Raw genomic sequence first — 17,954 nt, forward strand, 5'->3', positions numbered from 1 at the left:
TTCTCTGCAGTCCCGTGGCTGCTGAAATTATTAAGATCAGAAAAACTAACTATTTTTTGAAGCTTTAAATGTCCGAGAAAGGAAGTGCTGTGATTTTTCTATTTGTCAGTAACTTTTCTGACCAGGCTCACTTTGATGTATTTTCAGACCCATTCCCTGAAGTGCTACTGGAAGGAACACGCTGGGACAGTGTTTGGAGCAGCACAGAGTCTCCCTGCAGGAACCCACCTCTGCCACTCCAGCGTGCTTTTGGGAAGGAGAGGAGGGATGGTCACTTGTACGCCTGATGCCCTGCTTCTTGCTTTGGCCAAAAATCTTGAGGCAGCACAGTGGCCTGAGACATGAAATTAAAAGAATTCTTTACTGTGAGGGTAGTGAGACACTGGAACAGGTTGTCCAGAAGTTGTGGATGCCCCATCCCTGGAAGTGTTCAAGGTCAGGTTGGATGTGGGTTGGAGTAACCTGATCTAGTGGAAAGTGTCCCTGCCTATGGCAGGGGGGCTGGAACTAGGTGATCTTTGAAGGTCTCTTCCAACACAAACCATTCTACGATAAGAACAAGAGGGGATTGATACTTGCTTCTAGCATTACAGATAAAAGACATGATGGAGCCCAAGTCTTATAGCCAAGTTTAAGACAGGGGAGATGACCATGAAGTATCACTTCCCTTATGCAGGGCTATGCCAAGGCCTGCTCAGCCTCGAAAGGTGGAAGCTGGTCCCTGGCGATTGCTGACAACTCTCCATCTGCAGAGAACCAGCCGCTCCACCGGCAAGGCAGAGCCGCATCGCCTAAGGAGCGGTGAGGGAGCTGGCAGCAGTGACCGGTTCATCCATCCCAGCAGACTCCAGTTGGCCTGCTGGGACCTGTGCTCCAGAGCCAGACGCACGGGGACCACAGGGTGAAGTTCAGGACAACCCGAGTTTTGTGTTCACCTCTGCAAGAAGACAGGCCAGGTGCGGAGGCGATGCGCGTTCCCCAACCCAGCCACCTTAGCTCAGCAAAGGAATCAAACAGCTCTTGTGCAGGATGTGTTCTGCCGCTTCCCCCCTTCGCTGCACTCGCTGCTGGAATCCTCTTTTTGCCTTGGGAAGAAACCTCTAAGGTCTCCCTCATACCTGGTCTCTTTCGATTCAACGCCTAAGCCATAGCCATTTCTGAGGTTAGACTAACACCCTGTGGGTTAAGAAATTCCACTGCTCTGGATTGCAGTTAAATGCACAGAAATTGGGGAAAAAATATTTCCTCTGGATTTCAGCCACTTCCTTTCTTAAAGTGCTTGCAAGATAATAAAACCCCAACATCCCAGAGCTGGAATTTCAGCCCAACCTACCACCTTGCTTTGGGAACTGATCTCACGCACCAAGTTCCCAGTATCACGCTCCCAACGGAGCACAGCGCAGACACCCCAGACCAGCACGGTGAATTGAAACCAGACTCCTGAACCAAACACGCTCCTGCTTTCAGCAGGAAACAGTCTAATCGGCACTGCACGTGCACATTAACTAATTCATTTATCTTCCAAGTTAAACCTAGGGCAGGTTTTCTTTACACTGTTGTATAGAGAGGCGGCCAGGAATCGCCTGAAAACCACGCAGTTCCCAGCAAAACAGAGAGGACTCACAATAGCTGAGAGGTATCCAGGGGGTCTTCGTATTCTTTCTGGCCAAGCAGATTTGTTTGGTCTCCTTTTATCTCGGTTCACAAAGAGCTATCCTACATCAAATCATATGTCAAGTGGAATCTGGCTGTGTTTTGAAATGATGCTAGGCATGCTTTGGGTGTCAGGTAGTTTGGCAGTAAATAATATTTCACTATAGTAATCATCTTTTTCACTAATTTTATGTAAGACCTGGTTCCTCTGCTAGCCTCAGTAACTGGCTGCTTCTATCAACTATTGCAGTTACAGCGCTCTATCAATCTTCTAACGTAGCTCAATCCAAATTATTCGTTTCACAGCTCAACATAAAATTTCAGTTAAATGTTAACCATCCAAAAAGCCTGAAGAATGTCTCTGGGCTATTAGTTACTCTGATTTTTCAGGAAAAGCACACAGAGAGGACCAGATTGCTCAAGCTAATTAGAATTCATTGTAAAAATTCATTCCCCAGTCAGACACGGCAGGTTTAGAGCGAATACACATTTTTTCGTATAAAAGGTATCACACCCCTGTTGTAAAGACAAACTGTGACATAAGTGTACACAGGGAGCGATTCCAGCTCCCTGCGCCACGCCGAACGGGGAGGGATTTCAAGCAGCAGCGTGTTACGGGCAGGACAGGCAGGGCGGCCGGGGTGCTCTACCCTCTAGCGTGCACCCACCGCAGTGCACGCCTGTTGCACGCTGCACAGCACCCAGCTGGTACCATTTACACAGCACAGAGGCACTATAAAAAAGATGAAGTTTGAAAAAAAAGAATTCTCTTACACAGTCCAGCTGGTAGTTGTGCCGCAGGACAGCACCATCCGATACAACAGCACCTGGAGGAGTAGAAGAGAGTGAGCCCCTCCGGGCGGGAATCCCAGAGATGTCCTGGCCCTGGACCAGGCGGAAGGCGAGCAACCTGCACGCAGCTGCAGCCAGCTCCTGCCGCAGGTTGTGCGGAGGTTTACACGTACAACAGGAGTCTGTGTAGCTTCTGGCACTGGAGCGAAACCATTCTCATCGCAAAGAATGGAAACAAACCAAGATGTTCACTACTAAAACAGTGTTTTCTGAAAAGTGTCTCTCCTCCGATCACACCTTTGTGCAGACGGCAGGCCAGGAGCGCACGGACTGGCAGCCACTCCCACTCTCCGCTGCCCACCGAATTCCCCTCCTCAGCCAAAGCAGCCACCAGCACAGGTAATGGCCAGTGTCTGCTCGGGGACTCAATTTCTTTGTGGATCTAAAAACCTGGAAAAAATCACCAGCATGTATCTCAGTACTGTGGGTACAGGCTGAAACACAAGAGGTCTTTCTACCAAGTAGTAAACCACAGAGTCAGCCTAGATTAAAAGAAGCTTGTGCTGCAGGAGAGTACCAAGTCAGCACACGGTATAAGGGAAACCTTTAGTGACAGACAGAATCCCCGACACAAACCTAAAATAACCTCCAAGCCTGAGCAGAGCATGGGCCCGAGTAGCTTCGTTGCGAAAGGTTCGCCAGCAGCGTGGGATGTTATTTTGTGTAAGTTACCATGACAGTTTAAACGGTTTGAAAACAAAACTTTGCAAGAAAGACCCGATTGTTATACCCAGTTCCTGTTTCCAACAAGTCTGATGCCAGAACTGCCGAGAGCCTGCCAAAGCAGTACAGAGCCCGGGAGTTAAGGTGCACAAAGGCAGCGTGGGCTAGAGGACAGTGCCCTTGTCTCATACACAAACCTAACCCGCCTTCCCAGTTCTCCCACAAGATACAGACAAGACCCTACATAAAAGGAGAAATAAAGCACCAGGGTGATGAAGAGAGGCAACGCTCACTTTCTTCATGCAGCACTTGAGAACTCAGGAGGAAGAAAACCACCACGCAAAGAGGAAGTCAGCCGCTTTGGGGAGGGATTTCCACCTCTACTTAACTAGCATCTGTTTCTTTCTCTTTTTTTTTTTTTGGACACAGCTTCAGGAAATGGAAAAGTCTCATCAGCATGACTTTGCACTGGGAGTGGTCAAGTCCCAGGAAACAAGGGGTGATGGGGAAAAAAAATACCCATCATATGCAGAAACATGACGGACAAGAAAGTGACAGGGCATGGCCGGAGTGGATGGGTAAATTCCAAGGGTTAATTGTGCCTGAAAAACCCAATAACCTTCTACAAAGAGATGCCTGGCTTGGTGGATGGGGAGAGCGCAGTGGGTAGCTTACCTTGACTTTAAATAGCTTTCGACACAATTGTCTGAAGAATCCATATAACCAAATCGTTTTGATACAATTCAGATAGCTGCATGGAAAACTGGCAGGACGCCGGGCTCAGAAGGTTGTGATCAACAGCACAAAGTCCAACTGGCAGGCCGTTCCTCGTGGCATTCCTCAGGGGCCATCAATGGGGCTAATATTGTTTAATGCCTCCATTTACAACCTGAAGACAGAACACGCCCTCAGCAAGTTTGCAAATGATACCAATTTGTGGGCATGGCTGATACACTGGGCACGGCTGCTGTTCAAAGGGACCCCCCTCAACAGGCTGGAGAAATGGCCCGACAGAAACCTCATGAATCTCAACAAAGCTAAATACAAATTCCTGCTCTTGAGCAACCTCGCCTAGGCCTGGTCCTGCTCTGAGTCAGGGAGTGGACCACAGACCCTCAAGGTGCCTTCCTACCTGAATTATTCTGCGAGTCAGAATAATTCACATAGGCAGCTTCCTGCATACAGGAGACTGGCAAGATTCTTTTCAGGCATACTGTACCTGCTGAAATGAGTGTAAAGTCCATTGTAAACTCACACAACTCATTCTTCTCCCATGCCCATCTTCCTGCACACTCTACCCGAGGCTAACACTGAGACAGCAATAAAAGCAGAACAGGAATCAACTGTAACAGTACAGACAGTGACACAAATGAGCCATGAAGAACAGGCTGTTTTTTCAAAGACAGAATTGCACTTCACCTACACTCAAACCTTATTGTCATTTGGGAACATGCTAGTCTTGGTTTTCTTCACTTGCTCCAGGACTCATTTCAAGCTACTCCTTTGGAGAAAAGTGGGGAGAAAAGGAAAGAGAATGATTCAATTTCTGGCCTTCTTTGTAAAAGCCTAGCTGAGAAGATGGCTGTTCACTTCTTTTTGACCTAGTGACAGTGGTGGACATCTCTGACTAATGCAGCATGTACCATGTACCAAAAGAGCTGGAACCTCAAACAGGAAATTTTATCAGTGGAGCTTATCTCCTCTGTCATTTCCTTCTGTTAAGCATCTTCTCCAAAGACACAGAGGAGCAAACTAATGGCCGAAGAAAGCTATGGTTAGCCTTCAGGAGTTCACACTACCTGCTCAACCATAATGGAGTTAAACACTCATTTATCAGTTCTTAAAGTGGAGTTTAAAAATACAAGATGCCAAGCTTAAAAATATGCATTTTCTTTTTGAAAAAAAATGTACAGTCAGATTTTAAGTGGATCTACAAGAAGACACTCAGCTATCTTTAAGAAAAGTAAACCTTTGCAATGCACTGCATACAGAGTTTTCTAACCAGCAAGAGCCAGTGAGTTGGGTAAACTGCAGTGTTTCCTGAAAGAGCTTCAGTGGCTTTTTTTTTTGTTTCCACCGTGTAGGCAGAGACACTTGAAAGGCAGTACAGTGCCTTCACGCTGCAGAGCACTAGGTTAGTTCTTCTGTCTCACTCTTGCACTACAGACATAGCTCAGCGTGAGGTTGGTGTGGGCACAGTGGGCAAGGGCAGTTCCATGGAGGGAGTCTCGGTCACTTCAGCTGGACTTGGCTTGCGAAGCTCCAGTTTCTCAGTGAGTTGGTTATAAAGCTCCTTCACAGCTTCCCCACTCTGCAGAATGAGAATTAGGGAGGGGAAAAACAGAAGAGTCATACTTCATTCTAGCTGCTACTAGCTAGAACACTAAGTATGCAATTAGCCTGTGTGTTTTAATACAAACCAACACAGAAAGAGGAAGTTACAAGGTAATTAAGACATAACTTGGTACGCTTGGAAAGCAGAGCTCATGTTCCATTAAGCAACGTCTGGAAATGCAGCTGCTTTCATTTGCAATTAATTTTCCCTTTCTCAAGCCTCCCTTCTTACCTGCTTGGTGGGTTCCAAAGCCTTCTGGAGAGACTCTAATTTGGCAGGCGCCACTTTGTGATGCAGATGAAGCAGCAGTCTTAGCACATGTCTATGTACGTTCTCCTTTCTGCAAAAGGCAATTTTAAAGCAGGGTAACTGATATAAAACAAACACCATCTTGAGAACAAGAAAGCTACAGCAACAGTACCAGAATAATTCTCACACCCACAGACTGGCAGCTTTGTTAGAATTTTCCAAAACACCTGAGAATTGTAGCCTGCATGCTACAAAGCCCTAACCCTGCCTTAGACTTTCAAGCAATTTAGGTAGTTATTCAACTGGAGTGGACTAACTGTAGCAACCATGAGGAAGGAGGGGGAGATTTTAAGCACAGACTGTAGCACGTGGCAGCAGCTGGTCTCTCTGTTGGACAGGCCATACGCACATGCAGGAGGATGTTTGTCCCTCCATATGTGCGGAGGAAGTGGTAGCAGCAGCAGCACATGCTGCTGTGCCCAAACAGCAGCTCTAATCACTTCTGGGGAAGCCTCCCGGAGGTTAGATCTGGTGTGCAGGCCACCAGTTGAACGACACTGACTTAACAGAATTAACAGATACAAACAGATTTTCTGTGTGCAGCCAATACTGCAAAGAAGCTGAAGTTAATTCCTCAGATTCACAGCTACTGCAAAGCACGAAGGATATTGTCTTTTGCAACCCCAACTTACGAATAATGAATTACAGTTTAGGTAATAATTTATAATCAACAGGGAACAATTTTGCTGATAAAAGCTTGATCACAAAATATAAGCCTTTCCTTAAAGAAAAACAGCATCAGGCTAATATTTCCACTATATGTGAAGAGTTTGCTGAACTATTAAACTATAGTTCAAAGTAGTATAACCTCTCTCAGCTATCCTGTAAACTCACTTCCCCTGAGGAAAATCAGATTTACCTTGAGCAGGCAGTGAGAAAGAAGCCATCAAAGAGACTGGTGCAGAACTCCTCGAGTGCAAATTCATCACCCAGCAGCGTGAGGTTACCAGTAAGCAGATGCAGAAAAATATCACTGAAGGCCAAGTCACTGAATGTCTCAACTATACAACATGAAAAGGAAAGAGACCGAGACTGACAAGGATGTGCCAAAACCTGACTACACAGCAGATGTTCCTGCTGAAACTTTGCAGTGAGATTTCCTTAGCGGCTTTTAAAACAGGTAGCCCAGGCAGGTGGCTTTGATCTTCCAGACATAAAAGATTAGGAGCAGAGGGGTAAGAAGAATATGTAGAAAGCCCATGTTTCCACCAAGGCTGAAGTCACAGAGTAGCTTTGCCAAAATCACAAAGTCCCCTACTATCCTTCTCCACCATCCTCTGTTCATGGCCACATCCACCTCCTTGCGCTCTCGGACCCCTTAATGAGCAGATACAAATCACTTACCAGCAGAAAACTCACCCATATAAGTGAACTGAGAGTTCAGCAAAGGGTTCAAAGAACACCAGAGCTGGGATGAGGGAGTGGGAAGTGAACTCCCCGCCCCATCATTACTGAGAGCTGCAATTCCTAAGATTGCTTTAGAGCTCTCATGCAACTTAACCCAGAGAAGTCAGTGAAAAAGGTAATCCCAAGGAAGAATTTAAGCCTGAGTTCAGCCCTGTTTTGTTACAGGGCTTTTTCACCACACAAAGCCAAGTCTCAAGAATTCCTGGCCACATGCAATTACTGTGAGCAGCGGCAGAATTAAACCACCTGCTCTTTTATCTTTCAGATTCATTCCACAGTTCTCAGCTAATCCCATTGTTAATACAGCCTTTGATCTAAGGAACTACCAACCTTCAGCCACTATCTCTAAATTCTTGGATCAGCAGAAAAGTATCCGAATTGCAGACAAAAACAAACACTTCTGCAGGGCCTTACAACTAAGTCACCAGAAGAGCCAAAGGAACAACATTATGTCTCCGACTCTGAAATCACTTTCACTCACAGGTTTACTTGCCTCCTGGGTGTCCAGTACAAGGTAAACAGCTATAGAAGACGAGACAAAAACTTACCTAGTGCCGGCAGGAGCCTAAGGAAAGCATTCTTGTTCCTCTGTTTAGTGATGTGAAGGATGTAATACAGGCCAATCTCACAAGCTATTCTGTTCTCCTGCAAGAATCTGTTATGGCAGAAGCAAAGTTTCTTAATCAACAAAGCTAAAGCAGGTTTGGTTTTGTTGTTTTTTTTTTTCTTTTTTTAAAAAGAGGGTTTAAAATACTGTTGATAGCAATCAAGCAGTTACAGCAGTGGCTAGCCTCAAACCCACTGAAAAGCAGCTACTCAGTGACTGAGTAGATGATCATCACTATGTTCACTACCATGGTCCAGAAAAATTTACTATTCAGCAAACATTGCGCTGTCTCACAATCAAACAGTTTGATTGTGAACATTTATAATAGTATTAATGATGAAAGTGCTATTCAAAATGGGTTTTAGAAGCAGCCCCAAATACTCAAAAATGATACAAAGTCCAATACTGTTTTGGTTTAGTTTCCCAAAGATAAAATATCAACACTGTCTTAGAGGAGAGTACAACTACCGGGATACAGTACTCCAGATTCTGGCATACAGATAAGAATTGTGCTGGAAATTAGTGCAAGATCTGAATAGAAAAGAGCACACAGAGGTTTTATTTATCTTTTTGACATCCCTGGAGTGACAGGTTATCAACAGAGAATGAGTGTCTGTGTGACAAAAATGCCAACTTTACAATTTACAATAGCACTCTTCAGAACCAAGCATGGGCACTCGTCCAGCTGCACCCAAATATCACTCAAACACTCATGATTCACTGCTTGGGAAGCTACACAAGCAGCATATTTGAAAGCAGTAATACCAAATGCTTTCATATTCAATCTGCCAAAAGAATGGTCATTACAAGCAATATTATTTTGTGTAGATAAGTTTTATTTGAGGAATCACGGTGGAAACCTGTTCTGCTAAAGGAAAACTTCAGGCTTGATTAACTGGGACTAAATCTTACCCCAAAAGAGTCTTCGTTTTACCACATGCAGTATTTTTTCCTGTCAGTGTTGGCTGGCTCCTTGATGTTTTGCTTTGATAACAAGACTACATGTACAAAGTCAGTAAGGCAGATTACGTACTTGGTGAAAGCTTCAGGAATGGTGCTGGGGTAGGGAATTGGCCCCTTCTCCTCCGAGGGCAGTTTCTGATCTACATTGAATGTGTGGTCATCCACCACAAAGGACATCAGCATAGGCAAGAACTTCGTGATCAACTCAGCCTCCTTAGAGGGATGGAAGAACAGAGGGAAAAGAACAATGCTTTCATCAATCAGTTCATGCTACGTAATGGTCCTAGAGTACTGTAACAAACAGTGAGGCAACATTATGAGCCCCATCCTACATTTAGGAAAACAAGCCTTCAGACATCCAGCTCCAGTCAAAATTCTTGAATAATTCACTTCCACATGCTCCACTGGTAATTAGGAAAACTGTACTTCACCTCATCTACAGAAATACACCTGCTCACGTTCTTTCTTTTGACAATTACGTAGCATTTCTTCTTTTCCAACACTTCTGCAAGCACTGCATGTTAACGATGGTACCAAACTGCTTTTATCAAGAATTACAAATAATTTTGTTCACTCCCTAAACTGACAGGGATCAATGCATAGCTATAATAGCAATAATAACGAGCATCTCCTCGCACAAGCAGATCAACCTATGTTGTATCAGATTCACAGAGTGAGAGGCTACAGCTTGGGGCAATCACAAATTAAACAGACTTTAAATACAGATTTGGAGATTCCCTTTAGGAAAAATGTTCACAGCTTCTTCATAAGAGATTCACCAGAGCACCTCTGCAAGTCAAATCACAGTGCTACCCTTGGAGTTTTGGTCACCCTTACTGTTACAATCTGAGTATTAATGCACACCCTTCCTGTAGTAAATTTAAATGTGCAGTCAGCCAGTAATATGTATTTTAGAGACTTCAAATGTCCCCCTAGGTAGACATTTGATGCTTTATAGTTCAGAACAGAAACAGCAAATTTCTCTTGAGAAACAGTCCCGCTGTGCAACACCATGGTTAGCCTTCCTGCCATCAGCTGAACATATCTGCTCCCAAACTACACTGGGATTGCCTATAATACTGGGCAAAGTATTTCCAAAGCACGGAAAGATTGTAGCTGAACGCGGCACTACACAAAATTGCTACAACACATATCTGGAAGGGAAAAACGTTTTTCATGTCAATGAAAACTTGCCACGCTGCTACCAGAGTTTCAGACTAGCCTCTGAAATCCTGCTTTCCTCAGACAAGATCTTTTTAACACACTCGTCAGTTGTGTAGAAGCTCCCAGGAACAAAGAGCAACCAGTGCTGAATTTAAGAGGTACAGTTTGATTTAAAAACAGTACGGGCCAAGCATTCACGTAAATAAAAAAAGCAGGTAAACGAAGCTTACAACATGTCCACTTGAGCTGCTGCTCTATGACCACTTACATGTTTTTTCTAAGAAAGCTATGATGAGAGGTATGCAGAATGAATGTTAAATCAGGGACACAATAAAATAATACACAAGTCTAAATTTGTTTAATTAAATGTGTTAAATTCTAAACATCAAAATGGCTCACCATTTTTGGTTCCTTGAAGACTTGACTGTCAATCATGTCCCAGGCCCCCTGTCCCAAAGACAGCATCCTAAGGAGCAGCAGCAGATCTGGGCTTTCCTTGAATTTTAAGGGGAAGAGAAAAACAGCTATTTTGATATTCCACAAGTTGCACATATAGATATTTATTTGGAAGTAGTGGTTTACATTCAAAGCTCTCCTGGGCTAGCAGCTTTATCAAAGACTGCTAGAGACATTCAACTCTCCAATTTAACTGACAACTGATTCCTCAAATGGGAATCAAATAACAGACACACCTGAGGGTTTGTGGTTTTTTGTAACATTTTATAATGCGCCAAGAAGTATGCAGCCGATCTGATCACGACATTGTTTTTAAACGTGTCCAGCCAAATTAGTATACTGGAACGTAACGTGTGACAGGACAAATCAAGCCATCTCAGCAGAAGTAAGAAAGAGAAAGCATATGTAAGAATAACAATGGTTTGTCATGTACATTGTGCCCTGAAACCAAAACAATTTTCAGTCTTAAACTCTCATGAGGAAGTTATTCAATCCAACAATAAAATTCAATAATCCAGGGATAAAAACAGTAAATGCCTCACACTGTTCAGACACCTGTAAGGCTATCCTCCTTTAAGCACCTCCTGCAGACACTACTTGCAGGAACTGTATTATATCGCAGCCAACAGACCAGAACAGCGTAAACTAATCCACCACATTTACTGTGGCAGGGAAAAAAGGCTGCTGCTCTTAGGCAAATCGATGGAGGGACAAAGCAGGGAGGCACATATTCTATATATGACTCTATATACGCATAGCTGTTAGGATAGAATGAGCCATGCAAAGAATTCATTGTCAATTCGGAGAGCTCCAAAATGCCCGTCTCCAAACAGTGCTCCTGCAGAGCTGTAAGGTATGTGCTACAAATGGATAGGCAGTATCGCATTTCCCTTATTTCAATTTACACATGCATTTGAGAACTTAATTGTACTTCTTCTACAGTGCCAGTCCTTTGTTGACGAATGCTATTCAATTAAGACTATAGTTCAGATTAGGCACACAAGCTGCGACACTCACCCTGGGTAAGGTGTCCTGCCCAACCAGGTCTTGCAGGTGCCTTATGGTACTCAAGGCTAAGGTGTTAATGGCAAAGGGATCACACAAGATCATCGATAAGTCCCTGAGAAGAAGTAAAAATCAAATACATGTCATACACAACAAACAACCCTACCGTACAGTTCCATACCCGGCTGTAGAACACCAGCTTCTTGAGAACACGTGTTTCACTACAGTAAATGTTTGAGTCTATTCTTTGTTGTAATCCCATCAACTATCAGATGTAACATTAAAGCAGCGTGTGTGTGTGTACACTATATTTTTACAAACACATACACACTGTTGAGTTTAAGAACAGAGGTAGACACAGTGCAAGTACTGTAACGATACCCTTACTATGATCATGTAAACCCTGAATTTCTGTCTTTTGTTACCTACAGGCGTCCACCTGATGAACCTTCTCCTGCCTTGTAAAAACACCATGAATGTTATTTCTTTGACTTGAAAGAGCATGTTATCTGAAAACAATTACTAAAGGTCTTCTGCATTGAAATCAAGCAGGAGATCTCCCACAGTCAGTTACCAGGCCACAGGGGAGACTCAAGAGTGGAGACTCTTGAGACTCTCAACAGGGGAGACTCAAGACGTAAGCAGTACAAGCTATGTCACCAGAAGGTGCTTGGCTATGCTCTAGTGCATTAACGCTCATGAATACCGGATTTGACCACACAGAAGAGCTACTGGCTGTTAGCTGGCTCTAGGGAAGAAGTAACACCTACAATACCTGTCAGATGTTGTGAGTGCCAGGAACCCATTTTCAGTTTCTCAATAAACAGCCCAAGTGCCTTACCCCAACACTTGTTCTTGTCCTTTCTTCACTCCATCCAGAAACCCTTGCAATTCCCGAGCTCTCTTGTTGTCTACAAACTTCTCCCGAATGCAAGCGTCAAGGCACCAGGTGAACTGTTACAAAAAAGGAGAAAGCTTTATGAACCACAGCAACTCGTTAAACCAGCAATAGAACAGCCAATGTCAGAGAAAACAGGCTCAGAATAGCCTCCAAATATTTGGAATTAATACGTTTTATTAGTATACTTAAGTATGGTACCAAGCTGGTCACAAATACAGAGGAGGTCAGAAATACAAACATTCCAAAAGGAGGTCAGAGATACCAATGCAAGTTAACCTGGTGTCTCTTTCTCCCCTCCCAAGAAAGACACTCCCTGGCAATTAAGGAACAGCAATTAATACACCGCTGCCCAACACACCTGATCAATGTGGATTTACACAGGTAGGAGGCTGAGAAAGAGGCAGCATCACTTAGCAATAATAATATGGGATATTTTGCAATACCACTCCCACCCTCTAAGTAGGGGATATTAACAGTGGACGTGCTTCTGCTTTAGAGTTGTATTATCAAAATAAAAAAAGACAGTTAAGTGAAACGTTTTATTTGACCCAAAATTAAGGGCTTTTTTCCCCTTTCAGAAAACAAAATATTTTTTCCCCCAAAATTTCAGCTGTCAAAAAAGAACAACTTGCTGAATTTTCTGAAATGCTTTCATCGTGGCTTACTGTCTTGCAGCAGTCACTGCATTTTGCATTGGCAAAATGAGGTTGCTGAAAATGATCTGTAACTTGAACAAAAATTGCCCTTCTCTATTCAGTCACGGTCTGTAAACTGATTTTGGGACTCTTGATCAGCAGACATTAAAAAGCACGCAGTAACATTTATCATCACTCTAGGACATAATCTCTATAAGCAGAATACACATAAAACTTAGCAACATTACTTAAGAGAAAAAGTCTTGTTCTAGATCAGTGATGCTAACCATGGATCAGTAACAAGATCCTGGTGTGACATTAACACATCTGTCACCCCCCAATATTTTAATAGTTTAATGTTTTATAATTCAAGATCCAAAATATTTAACACATGGTTACACACATGGTTTACTGACAGATGGAGTATATCACACCAGGCACAACAGGGAGGGAAAGCAAGCTTTGATTAGGAACCTGGGGCTAGACAGTGTTTTTTATCATTTTTTGCAGCATCTACATAGGTCAGATTACATTGTTTTTAACACTGCACAAGTACCATAAATTTGAATGATTTATGGGTTATGAAATGAAAGCAAGCTGCTGGTTAACCAAGATGAAATTTTCACCTGAAGTTCCAAGGAATATAAGATGACTTTTGGATTCAAGGTCTGAACTCTCTTCACAGAGAGGAGTCATCTTCTCTGGGCTGAAGTCCTGCAGGGCAGCAGGTATGCACAGGAGTGGGCGAAACAGAAAATTCTCCAGTAATACTCCTATCTGTCCCACATGATTAATACCTTATGACAGGGGTCAACGGTGCAGATTTCACTGATTTCCAGGTCATGCAGCGACATCAGGAGCTCTGCCCGTAGTGTGCAGTAATGAACATTCCTTGTCCGAAGGAACAAGGTTCTCAGAAACTGCAACACCATATCGTAAAGCTTCACGTTCTTCCCAATCATCTGGGTCAGCTTCTGAACCACCTAAACTCAAAGTGGAAAAAATGTGCACTCACTACCAAGAGATACTGTTATTTCACACACACACAAAATGTAAATTAATTCTTTTACATGCTTTATCAAGATGGAAACATCTGCATTGACATGAGTTCCTGAAAAGGAACTATTTATACCAAGATTTCCAAGAGCGTTTGTTCAAGAGATGTTTACCAAATCTTTCATAGCCATAATGAAAGAATAAAGAATGTCAAGAAAAGGTTCTCTTGCAAAAGGAAATGGAAGCATTTGTAAAATAAGGTGCTTAGCTATGTGAAATGGGTAAGAAGCAGTACCTGTTATTGATGAATATAATTTACAATTATTGTAACATGAACAAAACTCACTTTTCTTTGGAAGTCTTTTTGTATTTCTATCTACCTTCAGGCTATGGGCATGAGAATGAAGATGAAGGTTTGTGCCGGTTTCGGCTGGGATAGAGTTAAATTTCTTCATTGTAGTTTGTGTAGGGCTATGTTTTGGATTTGTGCAAAAAATAGCATTGATAACACCCTGATGTCTTCCTTACTGCTGAGCAGTGCTTACACAGCGCCAAGCTCCTCACACTGCCCTGCCAGCGAGCAGGCTGGGGGTGCACAAGGAGTTGGGAGGGGACACGGCTGGGACAGCTGACCCCAATGGGCCAAAGGGATATTCCATACCATATGGCGTCATGCTCGGCAATAAAACTGGGGGTGGAGGTTGGCAGGGGGGGCCACTGCTCCGCGACTGGCTGGGCGTTGGTTGGTTGGTGGTGAGCAATTGTTTTCATCTGCATTGCTTGGTTTTTTGGGGTTTTATTTTCCTCTCTGTTTGTTGTTTTTTTCCTTACGAATTTCTTTTTTAAATTTCTTTTTAATTATTAAACTGTTTTTATCTCAACCCACAAGTTTCTTTCTTCTGCCCTTCCGATTCTCCCCCCATCCCACCGGGGGGGAGTGAGCGAGCGGATGCGTGGTGCTTAGCTGCCAGCCACGGTTAAACCACAGGTCTGCAGTGTAAACCCAAAGTAAACTGCACCAGAGCACTTACACTAAATGGGCTTTTGAAAGCAAAACCAGACCCAAACAAACCCCCCATGTAACAGACGTGCTACCCTCTCTGAAATTCAAGCTTTATGCTGCCTTATCACTGCAATTCCTTAGCATTCTCACTAGCAAGGTCCTTACAGAAACTCTGGTATTTCCCTTTCGGAGCAAAAGCCCCCTGAGGTAAAGCGACACATTATGGCTGAACCACTGTAACGGCTTGCTGTTGCCAAGAAGAGGAGAGACCCGCTCCTCCTAACGCCTACGCTACTGTTCCCTCCCACATCAAGCCTGCCTGTGTGATCCAGCCCATCTCCTTGCAATGGCTTTGGTGCCAGCTGATCTCTTCTTTGAGCAGATCCAACTCACTGTCTTGGAAAACAGTAAGTAAGTACTGGTTTTATTTGCTAGAGTTTCTGTAGCAATTACTGAGCTGAATCAGCTCACAGAAGGGTCTGATAATCACCAGGACTACAGGCTGGGGGGGCAGAGCAGCACCTGCCCTTCCTGCGGCTGAGTGTTGGATCAGCTCAGCCACCTCACGTAACTCCATTCAAAGAGCAACTTTTCTGAATGCCAGTTTAGCTACAACTTTCAATGTCCCTTTCCATTTTTACAAAAAAAAAAAGAAAAAAAGGAAAAAAGCTTTTGTTGGACTATTTCCTGCTAAAAGAAATCCCAAGAAATTTAAGATATTCAAACTGATTTGATAGAGATGCTCAGCCTTCAGAACAGCTGAGGGGTATTAACACCAGACTGAGCAATAAAGGAAAAAATTTTTCACCTTGCTATTTTTTTAGAAGCTCATAAACAACTTAGAACATTAATCAATTAATCACAGCATTGAGTAACTATTAAAATAATTCCTGCTGCTTTCATCAAGATATGTAGCAGAAAACGACCCAGTATTTCTTGCAAATACTTTGTCTAGCCAAACAACTTTAGTACCGAAGTTGGGTGGGTGAAATGGACACTGTTATTTGATGAGGTTGACTGAAAGCTGATGAACTCCATTCACAAGCGCATTGTAAGAGGTTTCCTTATCCTTACCTCTCCTTGACGTCTTGTTTTGGGAGATGGACTGAAGAAATTGTGCAAGACAGAAATATCGTTGCTGAAAAGAATATTTTCTTTCTCCAGGATATATTGCTTCAGCAGTGGAGATACCTCATCACCAAACAGAGCCTGGTTATCCTGCCAAATCTGGCGCTTCACCTCCACTGCACAAGCTTTATACAAATCCTTATCGGCCATTACTAACTTCAACTTCTTCTCAGGCACCTATGATCAACAGAGCAGTTACCAAAGTGTAGAGCAGCTTACCTGCCTGACTGTTCAAGTAATAAGTAACTGACTACAGAAGACATCCAAATCATAATCCCAGACAGTCTGGTAATTTACACAACAACGCAACTGAACAAAAGTAAGTATCACAGACTCATCTTTTCCCTTTCCTACTCCTGCAGCAGTAAGCCAGTCCTAAGACACTTAACTTCTTCAACAACCAAATTACACACCAAGCTTTTCTTTATTTCTTTCAAAGAGGCTAAGACTTCCTTTAAACCTATGACGCTAAGATTTAGGGTGATATTTCAAAACTCAGTAACTTACAAAAGCTCTAGGAGCAGTTTTGAATCCATTACCTTAAGTACAATATGATGCTTTTAATAAGGCTACTCCTAAAGATTTTTGTTTCACAGAGCTGAATCTCACTCCTGTCTACTTCCAGTTGCATTCTTCAAATATTATTTTTCACTTATCACAGATTTTTAAATCAGCTGTGGAAAAATTCACCTATCAGTGAGCTTGACTACTTTTAGGAAGCTGCATGTATTGAATAAAATAGGGAAATAGTCTCATCTGATTAAGAAAACGTAAAATGCTTTTTGAATTAGTCTACTAAGCTGTTACCAGATACAAGAATGTAGCAAATCTTCAGTCAGTTGACACTGAACGACAAACCTGCAGAAGGTCTGCAGATGGAGCATGCAGCCCAGCCAACAGCACAGCTAAGAGAAGCTATACAACGGGGATGTAACGGAACAGGCTAACCAGCAGAGCAGTTTTACCTTTGGCAAGTGCTTCATGACACACATTACCACAGGCTGTATGGAAGGCATCTTGACAAGAGAAAAGCTCTTCTCTAGGAGATCTTCCAGCTTCTTGTATCTGAAAATATGTAAGAGCAGAAGACTAAGTACCATGTTACAGTAAAGGATCAAAGTGGCTCATCAAAAAGCCACTGGAACTCGATCCCCCAGGTACCTAACTCTCCTTTGCAGAAGTCACTCATCCACGATAACTAATTTTCACACAAAATTCCCAGCTCACTCCGAATAACCAACAAGACTGCCAACAAACCTCTCCTCAACCTTCCCTTCCAAAGCGATGGCAGAGACCCTCTCCAGCAGCTTCTCCCTCAGCTCGTCAAAAACCGACTGGTGGAACTCCAGCCGGGGTGTGCCGTGCAGGTCCAGGAAGGGCAGGGCCGACTGCAGCGAGGGCAGGAGCACTCCATTTTCTGTCTGCCAACACAAACACCGGACAGGGACGGAGGTGGGGGGGGTTAGCCGGCTCCGCTAGCCAGCAAACGACAGCAGGGACTGCTAAAGACATGCTGGTTGAAAAATAAAAAGAGGAAAAAAACCACAAAACACAGACCCCACTTCGGGCCTTCTCGTGCTCCCTACCACCCCACAGCCCCGGCCCCTCATGGGCGACCCCTGCCAAGGGCCCCGCTGCACCGCCGCCGCCCGGGCATCTCCATGGCGACCCGCCCCACCTGGAACTGCTCGATGGCCTTCAGCGGTTCCGTGCAGTTGGTCAGCGTCTCCTTCAGGTCCTCGCCGTTGGCCACCCCTAGCTCCTGCAGCCCCGCGTACATGGCGACCTGGCCGGGCCCCGCCGGGCCCGCTCCCGCCACAGCTTCCCCCCGGCTCCGCGGGCCGCCCCGCTCTCGGGTCCCCAGCTCAGCGCGGTCC

At 44.0% G+C, this 17,954-nt stretch overlaps 1 protein-coding gene across 2 annotated transcripts; it reads right to left on the minus strand.

Annotated features, from left to right (window-relative positions):
- Positions 1–5,042: 5,042 nt before the first annotated feature.
- NELFB (negative elongation factor complex member B) lies at positions 5,043–17,954 on the minus strand. 2 transcript variants are annotated; one of them, XM_075170471.1, is made up of 13 exons: positions 17,756–17,953; positions 17,335–17,498; positions 17,043–17,142; positions 16,024–16,254; positions 13,748–13,933; positions 12,256–12,368; positions 11,427–11,529; positions 10,353–10,448; positions 8,860–9,002; positions 7,768–7,874; positions 6,672–6,813; positions 5,735–5,843; positions 5,043–5,479 (listed from the first exon to the last, which is right to left on the minus strand). In XM_075170471.1, the coding sequence occupies exons 1-13, from the start codon at positions 17,855–17,857 to the stop codon at positions 5,342–5,344; spliced, it is 1,734 nt and encodes a 577-aa protein (XP_075026572.1). In that variant the 5' UTR covers positions 17,858–17,953; the 3' UTR covers positions 5,043–5,341. The 2 variants fall into 2 exon arrangements, with proteins under 2 accessions (XP_075026572.1, XP_075026573.1); XM_075170472.1 differs by lacking the exon at positions 10,353–10,448 and having other exon boundaries at positions 17,756–17,954.

The sequence above is a fragment of the Calonectris borealis genome, chromosome 21, assembly GCF_964195595.1.
Source record: "Calonectris borealis chromosome 21, bCalBor7.hap1.2, whole genome shotgun sequence".
Taxonomy (NCBI): Eukaryota; Metazoa; Chordata; class Aves; order Procellariiformes; family Procellariidae; genus Calonectris; species Calonectris borealis.

What these genes read in the sequence shown, in the direction of transcription:
- NELFB (XM_075170471.1), bottom strand. Translation starts at nt 17,857, where the DNA reads ATGTACGCGGGGCTGCAGGAGCTAGGGGTGGCCAACGGCGAGGACCTG. An exon ending in CCGTTGACCCCTGTCATAAG is followed by an intron (nt 12,369 to 13,747) that starts GTATTAATCATG and finishes TTTTTGTAACAG; the next exon opens with TTCACCTGGTGCCTTGACGC. An exon ending in TCTTCAAGGAACCAAAAATG is followed by an intron (nt 9,003 to 10,352) that starts GTGAGCCATTTT and finishes CATCCCTCTAAG; the next exon opens with GAGGCTGAGTTGATCACGAA.